The 21,865-nt window shown below is 45.1% G+C and overlaps 1 protein-coding gene across 10 annotated transcripts in view; it reads right to left on the reverse strand.

Annotated features, from left to right (window-relative positions):
- TENM4 (teneurin transmembrane protein 4) overlaps positions 1–21,865 on the reverse strand; it is a 1,105,140-nt gene that overhangs the window by 231,710 nt on the left and 851,565 nt on the right. For 9 of the 10 annotated variants that reach the window (XM_053305915.1, XM_053305917.1, XM_053305913.1 and 6 more), the window contains one exon: positions 1,999–2,251. In XM_053305915.1, the coding sequence (XP_053161890.1) occupies positions 1,999–2,251 (253 nt within the window). Of the gene's footprint in view, positions 1–1,998; positions 2,252–21,865 lie in introns of those variants that run through there. The other variant, XM_053305922.1, reaches the window with a different exon arrangement.

Genomic DNA, 21,865 nt, shown 5'->3' on the forward strand with positions numbered 1-21,865 from the left:
GGACTCGGGGGAGGAAGGCGAGGCACTAATGGAAAACAATACTAATTGACTGATGTGGTGCTTTGCAGGGTTCCAGACTTGCTGGAGCAATATTTTAGGAGGAGCAGAACACAGCCAACGAAAACTCTCCCATTACCTTTTAACAAGATCAAGTTCTCCTAGACTGTAGACTACAATTATACTTGCCGCCATCGGCACAGCTAGGAGCCTAAATCTTTTCAATATATTGACTGATTTCAGTTTCTTAAATAGGATATTGATTTATTCTGCTTTGGGGGGGAAGAAGGTACATCGGCAAGCACAGGCACACGTAAGCCCCTTTTGAATTTATGCTTCTCATTCCTGTTTTAAATGGGCAAAGTAGCCTTGCACGCTACTGTTAATGCCGACGATATTTCCAATCTGTGGAAGACGACTGCGGGGCAATCTTCTCATCTCTTCACCCAGGTAAAAAAGGAGTTGGGAATAAGCAATGAAGCAACTACTGAAACAATGCAGAAAAATTAAACTAAGTCCCTCGTTAAAGCGAGAGCCCTTGCTAGAGGTCCCACATGCAGTTACAAAGGCCCCAAAACCAGGGTCTGTAGGGATGGGGCTGTAGCTCAGCGGTAGAGCACCTGAGTGTGTATGGGGCTATAAGTGTGTTAAGTCACACACTTAGAGCCCCACTGATTTCATTGGGATGATTAAAAATGTTCTTAAATGCTTACCCCCAGGGGCTGCCCGTGAACGCACCTCCGGGAGGGCGGCAGGAGGCATCTTTAAGTGTAAATGGAGCTGGTGCTCCGTGCCGCCCAGCTGCCCCTGCAGCGGGGAATCGCCTCCACCACTCACCTGGCTCCCATGGAGTCGAGCACCCGCCAGCAGCCAGGTGAGTGGCAGAGGTGATTCCCCACTGCGGGGGTTGCTGGGCGGCATGGAGCACCGGCTCCGTTTACACTTAAAGAAGCCACCCCGCTGCCCCCCACCGCCCCGGAGGCGCATTCACGGGCTGTGCCTGCTTACCCCAAATCAGCAGGATTTAAAAGTGTTTAAATATGGCTGGATCATATCCACCGTTCAAAACAAAACAATCAAAACAATGGTTTCCCATGTGAGTAGTATCAACTGGCACGCACCTGTGCAGTCACCATATGAGCGACAAATACACCATATGAGCTAGCTAAAATGATATAGACAGCATCTATTTCTTCAATCCCAGCACAATATTTCCCCGCCACTAGGATCATGGAAATTCCCCCAAGTTAGAATTGGAAGGGATCTTGGAGGTCTTCTAGCCCATGGCATATTTGTCGGTGCAGGCAACTGCCACAGGAGATGTCAGCAACTTTGGACAGCTGGCCCTCCAGCCTCTGTAAGAAAACCTCTAATGAAAGAGAGCCCACACTGCTAAACAGCTGTGTATCTTGCCAGTCTGCAGCGTTCAATGTCCGTGAGAATATGAGGTCATTGATATTTTGGACTGATTGTACGTAGAAGAAAGCATTTCATGTGGATCAGCCCTGAGGATTTGTCTTCACATGATACTTTCTGGGATTCCATTTTGGCTTTTAGTGCTATTCAGAGCACTCATTGTAGGGGCCTCAATGGTGAGCGAAGCTGTCCAAAATATACTGACCTCTGGCATCATTCGTTTAAAAAACGAGACTCGGGTCGCAGGGATGGGAAAGACCCCAAAGAGCTGCTGCAAATCACTGTTAACACCAGTTCAAAAGTTCAGTCTGGAAGGGAGGCATTGCTCATGGGAACTAGATGCAGGGTGGACGAGCAGATTAGGGGGCAGATGGCTGTAGAGCAAAGCTCATGGCAAGCAAACGTACCCAGCAATAAAGACAGAAGAGGCGCAGAACATACAACTCTTACCTCCTGATTATTATGCTTCATCAAATACCCCTAGATTTATTTTCCTGTGGTTTTTTTTCATATGCATAAGGACTAGTTACTTGCACACACAGAACATCTTATATAACCAAAACAAACAAACAAAAAAGGCCTTACCTTGTCTCAAGGGGGATGTTACTATTAAGTAACCAGTTGTCCTGAGCATGTGCGGATTCTTGCGTGCCAGCCGGCTGCTCTCCAGAAAGGGAGTGGTCTGTAGGAGCGGGGCTGGGATTGCTGCGCGGGGTGAAATTCCCTCGATTTAGGGAGTTGATGGAGGCTGCGTGGTGTTGGTTTGGCGTGTGGGCATGTGAGAGTGGAGGCGGGGGAGTTCGGAGTCTGGCGTGATTTTGTAGATTCGGTGGATGATCTGGGGGGTGGGAAACACAAAAACATGAAATCTGTGAGTTTCAAGAATTAGGTGAGAAGATTCCTTTTAAGGGACTACCCTATGGTGGATTAACGTAGTAGCAAATGTAGCATTGCTACATTTTTTGCTACATTGCCTGGAAGCCAGGCGTGTGGGGCCCTCGAAAATGCGGGGCCTAGTAGCAAATGTAGCATTTGCTACAGGCCCCGCATTTTCAAGGGCCCACATGCCTGGCTTCCAATAAATATCCCTTTCCTGCTAAATGTGCCTTTTAAGAGAGGCTCAGCACAGCATCTATCCAGCGGTTGTTGCTGGTGCCTACCACATTTTTCTTTTTGGAGTGTGGGCCCTTTGGAGACAGAGAATCATCGATCCACTCTTTATTTTTCGATGTAAACCACTTTGAGAATTTTGATTGAAAAACGGTATATAAATGTTCACTGTTGTAATCAGTGTGAGTTTGTGGCTTGGTCTCCCATACTCCCAAATATAGCAAATGAAAAAATGGAATTACTTTACTATGCAAGTAAATAATTTATGTTTTAATATTTATGTGCATTTTTTAAAATTTAAGGCCCCTTTATAACATATGCTACAGGTCCCGCACTAGCTTAATCCGGCCCTGCTACCTCTTCTTGGTTAAAGAGTGTGCAGACTTTGGGATTACGAAGATATCTTAGCAGGCTGGAATTTACTTTATTCTTGTTTCTTATTAAATAAATGTGATTGCTCTGTGTTTTAACATAAAGGCAAATAGAAATAAAAAATGAAGACATTGTATTACACAAGCAAATATTATAGAAACAATTATATAAACAATGGGAAGTATCACTAGCACACAGTTGATACCATTTCAAAAGAGTTCAAAAAATTGTCTCAGTGTTTTGAGTACTTCAAGACTTGCTATTAACACATTCTCCAAATTTTTCCATGTAGGTTAGTTTCATTATGCTTGCAATGTCCCAGATCTTAATTAGCCACTGGTGAGTAGGAGGTAAAAGCAAAGTTGTGCCCTCCAGTTGGTGTCGACTCCAAGTGACCACAGAGCCAAGTGGTTTTGGGCTCATGCATGTCCCAAACTTTGTAATTAACAAACAACATGCAGCTGACGACATTCACAAAACAATGTATCTTTCTTCACTTTTTGTAACAGTCAAACAAGCCATGGATTGCAAACTGCCCTGAGATTTTATATAGGTACCGTGTTTCCCCGAAAATAAGACAGTGTCTTATATTAATTTTAGCCCCCCAAAATGCACTAGGGCAATTAGCGGTACATCAGAAATTACTGCTAGGTCTTACTTTCGGGGTAGGTCTTACTCTCGGGGAAACAGGGTATATAAATGTGACAAACAAACAAACAAAAATGTCATTTCAGGAAGAGATACTAAAAAACTTCAAATTCTGACTGATAATTAGCAACGAGTGAACAAGTCCCACTGAAAGACATTTCATTCTTGGCCACATAGAGAAGAAGTTGTACTGGAACACAAACAGATGTTTATTGGGTAAGAAGTCCTGTGTGATCAATGGAACTTACTCTCAAGTAAATGTGCACAGGACCGCAAAGTTAGATTCACAAGTATTAGAAAGGCCTTGCAATATATTGAGCTAATCATAAATCCTTTCACACATCAGATAATTATCACACAACTTATTAACAGGGTATTTCTATTAATTTACTCTGCTGTAGACCCAGGAACCTAAGAGCTCAGGTTTTACATTTTCTAATCACAGAGAGACAGAACTGGAATGGTAATTTAATAATAGTAGTAATGGTAAAAGCTGAGTACATATTCTGGGTTGTAGATGGTTTTAAGTGGGCTATACTATAGCTCAGGGTCCATGTTCAGCTATGAAGTGTAATAGGCAACTTTGGGTCCAGTCATTCTACCTCAGTGTAATCCATCTCATAGAGTGCTTGTGAGGACAGGATAAACCAAGTCTAGTGGCAGATGGGTGGGACAGAAATGTGATAAAGGTAATGGTAGAATGTGCCATCGAGTCAGTTTCAACTCCTGGCGACCACAGAGCCCTGTGGCTTTCTTTGGCAGAATACAGGAGGGGTTGACCATTGCCATCTCCTCAGTATGAGACGATGCCTATCAGCATCTTCCTATATCGCTGCTGCCTGATATAGGTGTTTCCCATAGTCTGGGAAACATACCAGCGGGGATTCGAACCAGGAACCTCTGGCTTGATAATCAAGTCATTTCCCTACTGCACCATTAAAGGTAAAGGTAAAGTGTGCTGTCAATTCGATTTCAACTCCTGACACCCACCGATTCGTTGTCATTTTTTCTCTCTGTGTGGTACCATGTGGTGTCAGTAGCAGGTAGTAAAGAAATATAACAAGATTTATCTGAGAGAGAGAAAGAAGGTAAAAAGGAAAGTATGCCATCGAGTGGAGCCCTGTGGTTTTCTTTGGTAGAATACAGGAGGGGTTTATCATTGCCTCCTCCTGCACAGTATGAGATGATGCCTTTCAGCATCTTCCTATATCGTTGCTGCCCAATATAGGTGTTTCCCATAATCTGGGAAACATACCAGCGGGGATTCGAACCGGCAACCTTCTGCTTGTTAGTCAAGCATTTCCCTGCTGCGCCATTAGGTGGCTAGAAATGTGATACACAGATATATGCACAAATTAAGTGATCTTCTAAAACCTTTCCACTCTGGCTCAGGCTTACAGCCAATGCTTATTCTGCAAAAAGGAAAGATGCCAGTGCTCCAACCTCTACACTACAGCCTGGAATCCTTGTTCCCTAACCCCATGTTACTACTTTGTCAGATCTGTGTTTCCACCCTTCCAACAAAACACTTGGAGCAGCATACAGTGGAAGGTTATCCATTTTAACCTCACAACAACTCTGCAAAGCAGGCTGTGAAAGTATGACCAGCTCAAGGTGAGCTTCATGCCTGACCAGAAGTCTTAACGGAGATCTCTCTGGCTGACATCCAATGCTCTCTTCAGTACGCCATACCAGTTCCCAATCCAAAGTGCTGAGCCTAGCTATGATCTAAGAAAAGGATCCTATATACAGCCAGGATCAACCTTCAGGCCAAAAGTCTTAAATCAGGAATTCTTAGTTGGGCCTCCTGATGTGGTTGGACTACAACTCCCACCATCCCCAAAGGCAAGGGCTGCAGAACACTGGCCCTCCTACAGATGCTGGACTACAACTCCCAGCATCCTTGACTATTGGCAGCTGGGGTGATGGAAGCTGTAGTCCAAACACTGCTAGAGGGCTGATGTTATACAGCCCTGGCAAAGGCCACTGTGGGTGGGGATGATGGGAGCTGTAGCCCAGCAACATCTAGGGGCCGAACTTTGAGAATCCCTGACTTTAATTATGCATCGTGTCAAAGACATAAGACCGGGTTCGAATGAAGTCCCACTTATAGCAGCCCACGATTCTGTGAAATTAATCATGCACACATGTATCTGCATGCTTCACTTGGTTTATATTGTTATTGATATCCCGCTTCTCAACAGAAAAGTTCTTATCGGCTGCCTTGCTAATTGTGAATGGGCCACTCTGGTTTTATCTACCTAGCAACCAACAGGTGATTAGGGGCTTAACCAAAGGAGCCTGATAAGTTCCCAATGAGCTAAATCTCTCCAGCCTTTGGAATGTCACACCCACCTGTATTTTGTGGGAGGGACAGGGAGACAGCTAAATACAGTGGGCCCTTTGAAATTGGACACAGAGGAAGCAAGCTGAGAATTTTTTATCTGGAGATGGCTAAAAGTGAAGCAACCTTGAGGGGCAAGTGGCCTTTTGGGGGAATCTGATAGTGGTTGTGTTCCCTTCTGTAGGAGACTATTTTGTTTCCATAATGGTCTGCTTCTACCATACGTCTCCACTGTTCTCTCTCATCCAAAGGAAACTGGACCTCAGGCCACGGCCCCTGGACTTCTCAGTGCTTGGAGAAAGGAAGAGCATGGAGCCAGCAACTGTATATATTCATGATCACATGCTGGCAACTCCCCTCCTTACTGGCTGACTGTTCCTACAAGCAAAAGCCAGATTCTGCTTTCAGTTCTGCATCCTTGCTTTGCAGGCACATCATGGGTTTATTAGAGACGATGTCTTTTGAATTAAAGGCAAAAAGGTGTATTTTCCGTTCTCTGTTTACATACCCTTGCCAATTCCGTTGCTAAATGAAAGACAGCACGCTTGTCCAATTCTTGCCATTGTGACTTTTTTTCACAGGGATTTACAACGTACATTCCTTTCCTGATAGTCATTTACCACTCCACACATCCCCCCCCGCCTCACCCTGCACCCTAGAGCCTTTTGATTATATTCATATACACTTATGTCATGTATCAGCATTGCTAAACATAATATACCTTGGCGAGGATGAAAGCAGATTTCTTCATTTTTGCACACTCCCTCTTTCTCTTTTTTTAACGGCTTCAAACTGGAAACCTTAACCATCAAGCTACGAGATCTGATTACAGGAAAGTATTGCAAGAGAGCAATGCTTTCAGAAGAATACTGATATCAACATGGTCGTGAACAATTTCCAAAAAATGTAAGAATTGCTTTGGTGGATTAGATTAAGGGCTCATCTACTCCAACATCCCGAATTCAAGAAGAACCATCCAGTTGCCTACGGCAGGAGTTCTCAGTCTTGGATCTCTTGCTGGGCTACAATTCCCATCAACCACTATCACAATTTGGCCATTGCAGCCAGTGATGGGAGTTGTAGCCAAACAACAGCTGGGGAACCGAGGTTGAGAAACCCTGGCCTATGGGAAGTTCATGGCAAGGCCTGAAGGCACTATGGCTCCCCACTTTACATGTTCTCAGTGTCTTGTAAGCTGCCCCTGAATGCTATTTTGCTATCCGTGTCCAACAGCTTCCCCATACCATTAATTTGACTAAAACAGTTTGTTTTTAAAAAGCCATCAAGAATTAATAGCCGCCACCACATTTTATAATTGTGAAGCTACTCCTCTTGTGGTAGTGAAGAACAACTTTCCCATACATAACCTCAAAGAGAGAGCAAAATTATGCTACTATGAATATTTCTATACTGCTTTTCAAGAAAGTGCTCACCGCAGTTACACAGAATATAAACAAACGAAGATGGTTGGTTCCCAGTCCCAAAAGAACCCACAATTTAAAAAGAAATAGAAGGTAAATACCAGCAACAACCACCTGTTGTGCTGAGACTGATCAGGACAGTTGCTAAATATAAGAGAAAAACCACTTTAAAAGGTGTCTCCTTGCTCACTTATCAGGGGAAATTATAAGCATAAAAGCACACACTTCATACACACATTCTAAGAACCCTGTTAGATTAGGCAGCAGGATAAAACCAAAGATCTGTAGAGTTCTGCATCTTATTTCCAGATGCTATCAACCAGCCAGATGCCTCCACATGTTCATGGGCAGGACACGCAGGTTATGAGAGCGACAGACCTCTCCTACTCCAGAGTTCCCTCTAACAGGGATTCCCAGATGTTGTTGACTACAATTCCCAGCATTCCCAGCTGCACTGTCCTTTGGATGGGGATTATGGGAGTTGTAGTCAACAACATCTGGGAATTACTGTTAGAGGGAATACTGTCCTCCTCCATAATTTTATCTAATCCCCTTTTAAAAGTTTCAATTTGATGTGTATATAGATAGAGCTTTTCAACAAAAAGTTTGCAAAACAGTTGCATGAAAAAATGCAATCTAAGCTGGTGCCCATTGCTACATCCTAAGAATGTTTTTTTTAAAAGCCCTGCTGGATCAGGCCAAGGCCTACCCAACCCAGCATCCTGCCTCACGCAGAGGCCAATGAGATGCACTCAAGAACTCGCATTGTGGGGGAAAGAGGTAAACTGCCCCTCCCTTGGTGGTGTTCAGGGGCATGCCACCTCTGAAATATACAGCTATCCAGGCTAGTAGCCCTTGGTAGTCCTATCCTCCATGAATCTGCCTAATCCCCTTTTAGATTTTGGTCTAGATTGGTGGCCATCTCCACATCCGGTGGCAGCAAATTCCATAGTTTGACTACACATTGTAGTTTCCTTTTTTCTGTCCTGAATCTCCCAGCACTTATTTATTTTATTTTATTTATTTTATTTTTACATTTATATCCCACTCTTCCTCCAAGGAGCCCACTACATACTTGAGTTTCTTCTCACAACCACCCTGTGAAGTAGGTTAGGCTGAGAGAGAAGTGACTGGCCCAGAGTCACCCAGCAAGTCTCATGGCTGAATGGGGATTTGAACTCAGGTCTCCCCGGTCCTAGTCCAGCACTCTAACCACTAGACCACACTGGCTCCCACGCTGCCACACTATCTCGCACGCTGGCACCACTTAGCTTCAATGGATGAGCCCAGGTTCTAATACTATGAGATAGAGAGAAAAACCTCTCTCCATACACTTATGCATGCCATACATCATTTTATACATTTATCATGTCCCCCCTTGCCTGCCTTCTTTTTAAACTAAAAAGGCCCAAACCTTTAAACAAAGTACCCATAGGTTCCATATTTTGCAAGGGTGCCTTCTGAAGCTCCTAGGGCAGTGATGATAATGGGAAGACAGCCCCAAGAGCAAAGAGCTGTTGCAATGATGATCTCTTGCCACCACCCACACCTGGTATTGATCTTACTACTTCAGATTCACTGGACTAGGGACAACTGAAATCCGCCCCACCTACACATGTAGTCTGTGGTTGATTTGGTGTTCTGGCACTTTTAAAATGCAAATCTGTGAAATAACCTCAAACCCCTCCCGAGGAGGTGACTGAATAACTGATTAACGGGCATAATCCTCACACACACTCCCTTATCTTTTCCATCCTGAGCAATGATTATAGCATAATGAAATACACATTTTTGCAATAAGAAAATAACATTTGCACTGTATTAACTTTCCTGATGTCCCCCTCTGAAATGGCTCTCTTCTGAGTTATATAGGGAATCAGATTAACAACCTACTTATGCCTCCATTAAAGTAATGAATCAACACGGGGAGGTTACTTTTTATGTCAGCAATCCGCTTCCTGTTCTTTATTTTACAACTACAAATAATTACATGGAACAGCTAGCACAACCTTCAGGGGCTTTTCTGGAGACCTGCTCTCCCGCATATTTTCTGACAGAGCTTTCAAATGCAGGAAAGATCATTCCCCCAGCGCAGGGGAAACAAAGCAAGCGCTCTCTAGGTCCTCCAAACAACCCCGCCCCCTGTGAATGCACTCATATTTCTGTTCTATTTCTGTATATTTCTGTTATGGGCTCCCCTTGAGGCAGGGACCACTTCTGCTCTCTTTCTCTCCCCTGACTGGCCCAATGGTTGCCTTCTAAGCAGGGGCTCCTAACTTTGAATTCCCAGATTTTGCTACGATGCAGGGGTTCCCAATCTGTGGTACTCCAGATGTTGCTGAACTACAACTCCCACCATCCCCAGCCACAGTTAGCAACACCTGGAGTGCCACAGGTTGGGAAACCCCTGCTATAATACAACTCCCATCATCCCCTGCCACAGTGGCCTTTGGAAAGACCTGTGCGCCCCAAAAGGAAGACAGAAGTGCTACTCAGGCCAGAGAGCTGCTGTCATCAGCTCCTACAGAGACCACTATTGGCCAGTGAGGACATGTAGAGGTCCTTGGAGGCAAGCAAGGAGGCATCTAGGCCAGGGAGCTTTTGTCCTCAGCTCCCGAAAAGACCACCAGTGGCCTCAGATAACACTGGGTTTTTTAATCGCCTGTTCGAAGTTTGCTTATTTTTGATACAGCAACCCACTTTGGGTGCCTTAGTGAAGGTAGAAAGACTTTGAGGCGGGTCTCACGATCAGTGAGACCTGCCATAATGGGGTTTGCGGGGAGAGCGGGCTTAGTCCACTCTCCCCACAGACGATCCCTGCTGCAGCCCTGGGTGGCTGGATCGGCCGCCCACATGACTGCCGGTTCCGTCACAGAGCCGCAGGAGGCTGCGGGGATCAGGGGCCACATGGCTCCCAGAAGTTCCAGCATGCTCTGCATGAGCGTGCAGAGCATGCTGGAGAGACCCCTGAGCCGGGAGGCTGCTTTTTAGCCTCCCGGTAGGGGTCTCCTTGTGAGTTGCCATGGAGCGAAGCCGCACCGCAGCAACACACGATCCAAAAGCCCAGCTTAGCGGAGCGCTCACTCCACTAACCAGGGCTTAGGGGAGGGGTAGTTAAGCGGGTAACCCGCTTAGGAGAAACCGGGCTCGCCTGCCAGCCCGGCGGTTCTCACAGTCTGGCAAAATCGGGCTAGGCTCCCGTAGCCCAATTTTGGCAGACCATGAGAATAGCCTCAATATATCCATGCAACAAACAAAAAACAAATACATGGAGCACTAGTCTTCAATTTGCGTGTCAGGAAACACAAGTGGTCCAGAGCCTGGACTAAATTCGACCACAGCAGTGGCACTATCACCCTATACAAATATGGCGCCCACCCCAGCCGCTTAAAAATGTGTCCTGGTTCTGAAGAGACTGTATACTACTTGTAATAGGGATCCGGGTCCCCTTTAGACTTCAGACACACAGCGGATGGGACTGAAGCACTCTTCTCTTTCTCCTCTCTCTCTGGGCTTTTCATCCTCCTCCAGTATCTGGAGTGCTCTTTAAGTGTTTTCCTCAGCCACAGCCTGGCTGGCCCTCGGTTGCTTCACATTCCCCCACTCTGCCCTCACCTTCACCTCATGGGCTGCCACTCCTCACTGTTCCTGCTCCCACCTGCTCAGATGGCATCCTCCGGGCAACTGCTTGGCTGCTGTGCTGCTTGGCCAGGTGTAGCTTTTCTTTCTCATGCGTTGGCCCCTTCTGTCTTCATGTCCAAAGGCAGAGCACCACAAAATGCTAGGTGGGCAATACCAACAGGTCCAGAGGGGAGGAAACAGGATGCTGGACTAGATGGGCCTCGGGCCTGATCCAGCAGAGTGATGCTTGTGTTTTGAGATCCATTTTTCCTAACTTCTTGGAAGGGGAAATAGCAAAGAAGAGAACGGCTACACTAGCCATCCTAGGAACAAACATTCTGAAGTCCTTCTAGGAACAAACATTTTGAAGGTCTTCTAAAGAAACCTGAAGCTCTGCCCATCTCCCACATTTGGATCAGATTCTACACAGGAACAGCTACAAGAACAGCTGGAGGCAAAGAGGGAAGGCTACAGCCCCTATTTGGGGTGGACGCTCGACAACACTTCTTTTTCTCATTCATCAAACTGCTGTCAACTCTCTAAACTTGCGGGGGGCGGGGGGGAGACTGTTCTGGCCATACATGTCCAAACAATGCCATTTTTGTTCAAAGATCTCCAAACAGCAACATAAACTAGAGACAATTTCTGTCTGACAGCTGCGACGTTGACACTGTGTCTGCCAAATAATGAATATTTTGCTCTCTCCTGCCCCCGCCACTGCTAATGCACAAAGCCCCACTGATTCCCACCCCCCCGGCTCAAAACCATGGGTCCACTTGAGTTTAAAATTTCTTTGCACAGGTGGAAAACCTCGTCCCCTTTGGTGATTAGATCTGATTTGCAAGCAATGCTTGCTGTGACCTTTCCCAATTAGGCTGGAGTTGACATTCTCCAAACTGTGCCTCAAAGAAGAATGAGCACCAATTCATTCCAAAATGTGTGTGTGTTTATTTTATCAACACTTGAAGGAGCCACGTACAATAAATGTGTCAAGAATGGCACTCTCTGAACCACACAGATGCCATTCTGCTGCACCCTGTCCAAAAGGAGGCCAAGATGGATGGTTGGAAGGTCAGTACCATTTCATTTGGCTCTGACCACAAATGTGTCTGTCTTTTTCTGCTCAATTTGAGTAAGTCTTACACATTATCCTTCTGCAATACCTATAGGTTATGGCTATATTGCATCCACTGTGTCCAATGTACCTTTTGTATAGGCACATCTGGGACAAGTATTTATAATGTGTTATTTCCTGTTTGTCCTATTTTATCATCATCAGACCTAAATTCCAAGGCAAGGACCAAAAAGGTTAAATGAATGAATGAATGAATATCATACATTTACCTTCTTTCTAGCCACCTAATGGTGCAGCAGGGAAATGACTTGATTATCAAGCCAGAGGTTCCCGGTTCGAATCCCTGCTAGTATGTTTCCCAGACTATGGGAAACACCTCTATCGGGCAGCAGCGATATAGGAAGATGCTGAAAGGCATCATCTCCTACTGCGTGGGAGGAGGCAGTGGTCGCCAGGAGTCGACACCCATTCGATGGTATACTTTATCTTTTAACCTTCTTTCTCTCTCTCAGATAAATCTTGTTATATTTTTTTACTACCTGCTACTGACACCACATGGTACCACACAGAGAGAAAAAATGACAACGAATCGGTGTATTTTCAGAGTGGAGCATAAAGATATATTATCTGTAACCCAAGAAGCACATTTCTATTTCACTCTCTCTCTTTATGCAGAGACCAAACTACATTCTAGAGTAGATTCTTTCATAAAAGCCTATAAATTAAACAATAGAGTGAATAACTGGCTGGAAGGTTTTATTAGGTCTAATGTAATACATGCAATTCAGTCAGCTGTAGGGGGAAAACTCGTTCAAAATTTCATTTCAAAAGGAAAGGGTACAACAACATCATAAAAATAAATTAAATTAATAAGGATTGGAATTCAGTACACCTAGGAAGTTTGGACTTCGTGGCACATGTTGACTTGTTACTGACAGAATCCAAATTAGTTTTATGCCAGTTTAAGCCAAGAAAGGTTCTAAATAATTTCAGACAGCCACCAAACCACCCAGCTGGGTTGACCTGAGAATGTCTTTGCAAACAACATCAAGGAACTCAAAACATATTTGCATTGTGCCACCAATTCCTCCACACTTGCCACATCAAAAATAGAAAACTTCCATCTCCAGACACATGCAGATAACACTTTCAGGATGCACAAGTTGTCCTCAGGTGAGGATGACGTGAACACTCTATTTCAGAAGTGACAGAGATGTGGAGGAACAGGAAGGACAAGGCAATCAAGCTTTCACTTCCCTCTGAATCAATGTCATGTGTGAAACTGGTCAAAGTCACAGCAAGGTGCAATGACAGGCATGTTGGTGGTCATGGCCTGAACCACGGGAGACAGCCTGAACTCAGATCTGGAGGAGGAAGAGGAAGGTAAATCCTCAGCACTAACACCAACTGCTCGGTGGAAGACCCAGGCCCTGGCAGCATGGGCCCAGTTCTTGGACAATGAGGGGTGCCTGGAACCTGAATCCAAGCCTCCAGAGACCGTCTCCCTTGAACTGGACTCAAGGGGTCAGATCCAGATCTACCAGAAACCTCTTGCCCTTCAGTGTCCATTGGCTGGTGCAGGGAACACAGCAGAGAGAGGGCGGAGAGCTCACATCTGTGCCCAAGGCACCACTCTAGAGCAGAAGGGTAGTGCCCGAGGGAGGCAATCAGGGCCAAGAGGAATAAAAGGGCTACGTTGGAGCTCGGACTCTGTCAGATCAACATACTCCTTTAGAGCTTTCCGAAGTCCTGCTGAACAGTCTTGCTTTGCCTTGGGGGTGCTTGAACAAATTCTGGCCCTGTGCACATGCACCCATCCTCAGAGTGTGGATAGCCCATTACATACACATGGCACCACATGCAAATGCAAGCTTTAAGCATTCACTTAAAATGCCCTTTGACTTCTCTGCATCAATGCCTGATTCATTCATTCATTAATCAATTAATTGATCATTGACATTTATATCCCACTTATCCTCTACATGGTTATGTTTCTCCTCACAACAACCCTGTGATGTAGGTTAGGCTGAGAGATACGTGGCTGGCCCAGTTCTGATGAAAGCCAATTTCTGCTGAAAATCAAGTCCTATGCAAGAGGATTTTTAAAAAGGACACCTGACACCACATCTAACCAGTGGCAAGCTGCCTCCCCAAAACTTTGAACTGTGTGCCCGCCCCCCAGAATCACACATATTGTTTCCCCCCTTTTAATCTGTTCAGCACCCCAAATTTTACTAAAATACTACTTCTCATGTGGTACTTTCCCTCTCTGGAGAGAATTTATATGTGAGAAAATATGTCCTTTCCCACAGTCACCTCTGAAGGGAGCGTCATAATGAAGCTGTCTTGTACTGAATTAGACCACTGGTCCATTTTTTCTCAGTACTGTATAATCTGATTGCAAGCATTTCTCCAAGGTCTCGGGCGAGAGAGGTCTTTCCCAGCCTCGCTATCCAGGATTGTTTTAACTGGAGATGCCAGGGATTGATCCTGGGATTTCCTGCATGAAAAACACGTGTTCTGCCACTGAGCTATTGACCCTTCTTCTGTCTTGGCAGTAGTCTTAACACACTGAGGGTATTCTCACAATCACTGGAAAGTGGGCTAGGGGAGCTTAGCCCGTTTTCCAGTCATCATGAGAACCAGCGGGGTCGCAGGTGAGCCCGGTGGTTCCCTAACGGCTAGCCCGCCAAAATAGCCCTCCCCTTAGCCCAGGTTAGCAGAGCAAGCGCTCTGCTAACCCGGGCTTCCGGATCATGTATTGCCGCAGCATGGCTCCGCAGCGCAGGAACACATGAGGAGACCTCCGGCCGGAAGGCTGCAAGCAGCCGCCCGGGCTCAGGGATCTCTCCAGCATGCCCTGAGCACTCGGGTGGGGCATGCTGGAACTTCTGGGGGCCACGTGGCCCCTCATCCCCACAGCTCCTGCCAGCTCCGTGACGGAGCCAGCAGTCATGGCTGCTGCCTTGATCGTCTGTGGGGAGAGCGGGCAGAACCCCCTCCGGCGGGTCTCACTGATCGTGATACTCGCCTCACTGAGTCTTAGGAATCCCTATAGCTTTACAATGGTGGCTTCAATTCAACATTTCTTTACCTAGCAACTAAAACTAACCTTGTGAAGAATACACAGGGCTGCATCTGATCTAAATGATGTAGTAGGCAAGATTTGACTTATGGGCGGCTGTTGCAGCACTGGTGAGGAAGATGCATTCTCCTGAATAACTAGTCACATGTTATGTTCGACGCGAATACGATCTAAGTCTGTTCACACAATTGTTTGAATCTAGATTTGATGTGGGTAACCAACACAGAAATGATTGTGTGACCCCATGCCAAGGTGGGGATCTTGGGTCATAGGCCAGCTTGGCATGGGTTCACACAATCATTTCAATGGTGGTAACTCACATTAAACCTAGATTCAAATGATTGTGAAAACAAGGTCTATGTGTACAGTGGCCAACATCCTGACTAAGGATGTGCTTGCACAAAGTTGCACTAATGCAAGAAGGTTACCTAGGTGCGTGAAATCATGGGGCTACTCAAAACTGCGCTGTTGCGCAAAAATTCCCTGCAAAATCTATGAGGCATGTCACAGCTTGTGGACCTTGTTGCATGAGCATTACATAGGAATATACAGTAGGAAGCTGCCTTATACTGAGTCAGACCATTGGTCCATCTAGCTCAGTACTGTCTCTACACAGACTAGCAACGGCTTCTCCAAGGTTGCAGGCAGGAGTCTCTCTCAGCCGTATCTGGAGATACTGCCAGGGAGGGAACTTGGAACCTTCTGCATGCTAGCATGCAGATGCTCTTCCCAGAGATGCCCCATCCCCTAAGGGGAATATCTGATAGTGCTCACATCTAGTCTCCCCTTCAAATGTGACCCAGAGTGGACTCTGCTTAGCAAACTGGGCAATTCATGCTTGCTACTACAAGACCAGTTCTCCTCTCTAAATTAGAAGATCTCCAAAGTCCCTTTCAATTCTAATATTCTATGATTCCATATTTTAAAACACACACACATATTTTAAAATTCTACTTCTACACAGAAAACACAAGCATCAAAGAAATGGGTTTTGGCCCAGACTTATCCCGGACACTCTAATTTTCTACATGCAGGGAAATGAATAAGGAAGAGCATTTAAAGAAACCACTTGTACATCCCAGACACAGGTGCACTATTTCAGTGCGAAGGAGATCCAAGATATGAGACTTTGTGTGTAAGTATAAATCACTACATCTAGTAGCGCAGCATGAGAACCAGCCCTTAACAGTCACATTGCTTCTAGCTCTGGCATCTTAGCGGGGTCGGGGAGCTGCTCAAAGACTTCCTGAACTAAGAGCCGCTTTCTAAGATGAATGGCAATTAGCTTGGCTTCCTTTGGGGTTGCTCTTGCCCCAGATGCTCTAACGGGGGGGGGGGGGAGGGAGGGAGAGTGGCGTTTTATCGAGCGGGAGAGCCTGAGCCGGGTCATTTTTAGTCTGACGACCGTCTCTTGTAGAGAGACCGGCCTCTGCCCTTTGAATGGGGTCTACTAACACATCTCCCATATGGGAGAGCTCAATCGGGAGAGGGGGTAAAAGAAAGGGGTGTGGGGTGTGTGTGTGGAGAATCCAATCAGCTGTATTGCAAAGTAAAAGAGAATTTGTGTTTGCTTTAGTAAGCAAAATGAAGAGCAGGGATAGAGAGAAAAAGTAAACCTATGTTGCGAAAGCAAGCACAGGTCTTTCGCAGTCCTGCCGCTCAGAGCAAGACAGGACCGGAACTGGAATTTTGCCACCACTCCTGAGCACTGGAAGCAAGCCAATTTTTCAGTCAATCCTGTCTACTGGAGCATGTCGGGTCCACAATCCATTATGCAGGATGAACTCCTACACTGTGGAAAATCAGCCCTCAACAGTCACATTGTTTCCAGCTCTGGAATCACAGATGGAACAACAAATCCCTAGAAGTTGCAGCTTAATTGCTTAGCATCTAGAAGTGATGTTATTTAGCTGCTTCAACTCTTTGTGGAGTGACATTTGGAGAATAATCTGTTCCATAGCCACAGGAGCGCTGACCTTTCAAAAGAAGCATGAACTGTAGTTTGCTATTATCTGATGACTTTCACCCTACAATATGAGAGTGCTTTGCAAACCTCACTGGATAACGTATACAGCCTGATCATATGTACTCACATTGTCACTGCAGTAAGTCCCATTCAGTTCAATGGTTCCTAAGTTCCTCAAGTGTGGCATAGGGCCCCAACCAGTCAACTTTCATGTAGAAGATTATTATGAGGGTTCTCGAATTTTCATGGTCGGATCCAACAGGGCTCTTCATCTGCTCTGAAACAGAGGTAGCCCTGTTGCTCCCCTGCACCTGATATTCAGCGGCAGTCATCATAATAAACAGCCACTGGCAGACCTCTCCTTACGGGTAGTGGTCACCATCACATCCTGTGGCAGTGAATTCCACATGCTTATTATGCATGGGATAGGCTCACACAATCCACTTCATGTCAGTCAGCCAGGGATATGGAAGTAACCAGAAACACATTACCCCTTCAGACATGTCTGATACCATCACTGGGTTTTCAAGATTCTCCCAAATCTTCGTCCACTCAACGTCAAAGCTGGGCAGAAGTCGGAAGAATCTTAGGAATCTGGTGCAGGCACTGGATTTAGGTGGGTTCAGATATCACACCCTCAGGGACTGTGTAGTGCTGGCAGCTGATTGTGTGAACCTGCACAGTATATCAGAAATTACTCCTCCCATTCCCAGTTCTGAATCTTCTGCTAGTCAATTTCACCAGGTATTTATGAGTTCTAGTATTATGAAAGAAGGAGCAAAAAACTCACTTTCTGTTTGTAAGTATGAGTCTGTGTATCTATCTATCTATATAAATAAACTCAGTTAGCCTAGTACAACTTTTATGAAACAAATAATCCAGAAGTTGGAGCATTTTAATCAAATGCAGTAGTCACACACATATCTTCTGGTATCCGCAACTCCTGCTTCTAATTTATGCTGCCAAAGTTGTCTCAATAAATAAATGTAATACAATAAAAAAGCAGAGGAAACTTGCTTGGCATTTTGAACGACTGCAAAAGTACATTTGAAAACATACATAATACGTAAATCTTCTTGTACTATATCTTATAATTTTGTTCATTGTGCGAGCATAGCAATAGTTGGGATGTCATTACTGCTTTTTTCTTCAACTATCATTTATTCCCAGAATATGGGAAACTCCTATATCTGGCAGCAGTGATATAGGAAGGTGTTGAAAGGCATCATCTCATACTGTGCAGGATAAAGCAATGGTAAACCACTCCTGTATTCTAACAAGAAAACCACATGACTTTGTGGTCACCAGGAGCTGACGCTGACTCGACGGCACAATCTTTCCTTTCCCCCTATTGTTTTATTAATATGCAAATTATAACGAATCGGATGAATCAACCAAGGAAGGAGTTCTCAAACTTGGGTCCCCAAATGTTCCTAGCCTTTGGCCATTATGGCTGGGGATGATGGGAGTCTATCTATCTATCTATCTATCTATCACAATTCAAGAAGGCAGATGTTTGAGGTGCAAGTGGTTTAACTCGTGGACAGTCTAACTGATTTGAACCAAATTTGGTACAGTTGTAGCGAGTGACACATAGGGACACATCAATGGCGTGGTTTGTGATGTCATCCAGTCCAATTCAAGAAAGAGGATGCATGAACATTTGAGGCCTACCTGGGTTAACTTATAAACTACCTAACCGATTTGAACCAAATTTGCTGAGAAATAGGGACATCTCAATGGCATTATTTGTCCTCAGTTCATTTAATTTATTATTATTTGTTTGTTTAATTAATTTATATACTGTCTGATTCCAAAGGTGGATGCATGAATGTTTGAGGTGCAAGTGGGAACTGATTTGGACCAAATTTGGTACAGTTGTAGGGACACACAGAGACACCTCAAAGGCATAGTTAGTAATGGTGTCATCAATCCCAATTCAAGATGGTGGATTCGTGAACATTTGAGGTACAAGTTGTCTGTTGTGAACTGCCTAACCAATTTGGACCAAAGGTAGTCCAGTTTGGACCAAACTGGATAGTGAAAGGAAAGTAGGCAGATTAGTTCTTACCAGAACTAGTTGTTTCAAACTCCTTTCATTTTAACTTTTAAAAAAAGATGCAGCGGTTTCACAGATTGCTGCATATTGCCAACAGATGGCACTAGAGATACTATGTGACATCCTCGAAAATCGTGTGGATTCCCATTGTATCTTTCATTGTAATTTGCATTCTATTTGGAATATATCACTGCCCTAAGAGTTCTTTATTCAGATGACAGCCTCATGGCATTTCGTGGTGGCTCCTAATTCACTGTACAAATTACAAGGAAACCAGCCTTTTATTGTACTGGGCAGTATTAATTCAACTGAATTAGGTCTATTAGAATTCTTAACAGATAAGGCAAAAAAATTAAAATAAAATCCATATCTTTCCAGAAAGCCAAAACAATCTGATTACAGAAGACGTAAGGTAGTCAAAATACATTAGGCCAAACAAACATAGTGCACTGTGGGTTTTTCTTTCTTTCCCCAGCTGCCCACATCGCCTATGCACCATTGACTTAGTTGGAGAGAATATTGCTAATTGCACTGACTTGCATTGATATCCCCCTCTCCTTCCCCCAGAGGATAGATTACCATGTCCTCCCAGACTCTTAATGATTTAGATTAGCCATCTGATAACAGCCCAGGAGTCACCTTTAAGAAAGACATCAAACACTGACTGACTCGAATCCGACAGGTTACAACACAGAGCACATCTGAAGATCTATGCTCTGGCAATAGAAGCAATTGTTTTCTGCCCACATTGCATCTGCAAGTTCACATCCACAGGAGTTGTCTAGGGGTGTGCAAACAGGTTGGAATCCCAACAGGTTCAATATCGAACTGGTTTGGTTCAAAGGTTCAGGATCGAGTCAACAACACCCCCCCCCGGTTCAGCTCAACCCCAGACTGAACATAGACTATTGGGGGTTCATCAAGCCATTAAAAAAAAGATGCTTTTTAAAAAAACAACTCACCTTCTTCAGGGGCCTTCTCCAAGGTGGCGGGCGGGGAGGGGTCCGCAGAGGTTCCCTTCCCCCACCATCCTTTCTTGGAATATATCACTGGGAAGAGAGCTGGTCTTGTGGTAGCAAGCATGACTTGTCCCCTTAAGCTAAGCAGGATCTGCCCTGGTTGCATATGAAAGGGAAACTAGAAGTGTGAGCGCTGTAAGATATTCCCCTTGGGGGATGGAGCCGCTCTGGGAAGAGCATCTAGGCTCCAAGTTGCTTCCCTGGCAACATCTCCAAGATAGGGCTGAGAGAGAGATTCCTGCCTGTAACCTTGGAGAAGCCACTGCCAGTCTGTGTAGACAATACTGAGCGAGATGGACCTATGGTCTGACTCAGTATATGGCAACTTCCTATGTCCCTATGTTCCTTATGCAAAAATCACCTGGCCACGCAAGGTCCAACTGCACATGTGTGGTGGCCTCCACAATGGTCGCCACGCTGGGGAATAGGCCTGGAAAGGGCCGGATTGCCCGAACTGGGCTTATTTTATCTAACAATCAGATTATAACAATCAGATCATACCTGGAAAAACTACATTGGACCCCTCAGAGTTAGGCAACAATAGGCCCGCCATCAGGAGATTTGGTGCAGGGTGTTGCTGATGACACCCAAATCTATTTCTCCCTACCAACTTCATCAGGAAATGGCATAACTTCCCCAAATTCCTGTCTGGAGGCAGTAATGGGATGGACAAGGGATAACAAAGTGAAGTTGAATCCAAATAAGACAGAGATACTAATTGTGGGGAGCAAAGACCTGAGAGATGGTTTTGATCTGCCTGTAATTGGTGGGGTTACACTCCCCCTGAAAGATCAGGTACGTAGCTTGGGAGTGCTCCTGGATCCAAAACTCTCTCTGGTTTCTCAGGCTGAGGCAGTGGTCAGGAGTGCTTTTTATCAGCGCGCCCATTCCCATTTCTGGAGGAAAATGACCCTAAAACAGTAGTACAGTAGGCTTGACTACTGTAATGCTCTCTATTGGAGCTACCTTTGTATGTAGTCTGTAAACTATAACTGGCACAGAATGTGGCAACCATGTTGGTCTCTGGGACAACCTGAAGGGACCACACAACACTGATTTTTATAGAATTGCCAATCAGTGTTTTCTCTTTTTTCCCCCAACTGTGTGCGGAACGAGTTTTGTTCTGGGTGGCAGTATCAAGGCAGTGTATGTGCACCTGCATTCAGAGGGGGGAATCTCTGATTCTACCTGAGCGGGATCTAGAATTGACTGAGGGGACATCAAAAACCATGTGAGCGTGTGTACACGCGCATGCCAGGCTTAGAGGGAATACTGCTGCCAATACGTTTCTGAGCAAAATACAAAGTGCTGCTTACTACCTATAAAGCCCCGAATGGCTTAGGTCCAGGGTATTAAGAGAGCACTTCCTTTGTCGTGAACCCTGCCACCTATTAAGATCATTTGAGGAGATCTGGTTATGGCTGCTGCTAGCTCATCTGATGGAGACTCAAGGCTGGACATTCACGATGGCTACCCCAAGGCTTTGGAATGTACTCCCTGTCAAAATAAGAGCTTCTCTCTCTCTGATTGCTTTTAGGAAGACCCTTAAGACACACCTGTTAGCTCAGGCTTTTAATTAAAACTAATTGTAAACTAGTGGTTTTACTCTGTGAAATGGTTTTAATTTATTATTTATTTATTGGATTTATATACCGCCCTTCCAAAATGGCTCAGGGCAGTTTACAAATTAAAACAAACCACTAAAACAATAAAGAGCTAAAACAAATTAAAA

Source organism: Hemicordylus capensis, chromosome 3 (assembly GCF_027244095.1).
Source record: "Hemicordylus capensis ecotype Gifberg chromosome 3, rHemCap1.1.pri, whole genome shotgun sequence".
Taxonomy (NCBI): Eukaryota; Metazoa; Chordata; class Lepidosauria; order Squamata; family Cordylidae; genus Hemicordylus; species Hemicordylus capensis.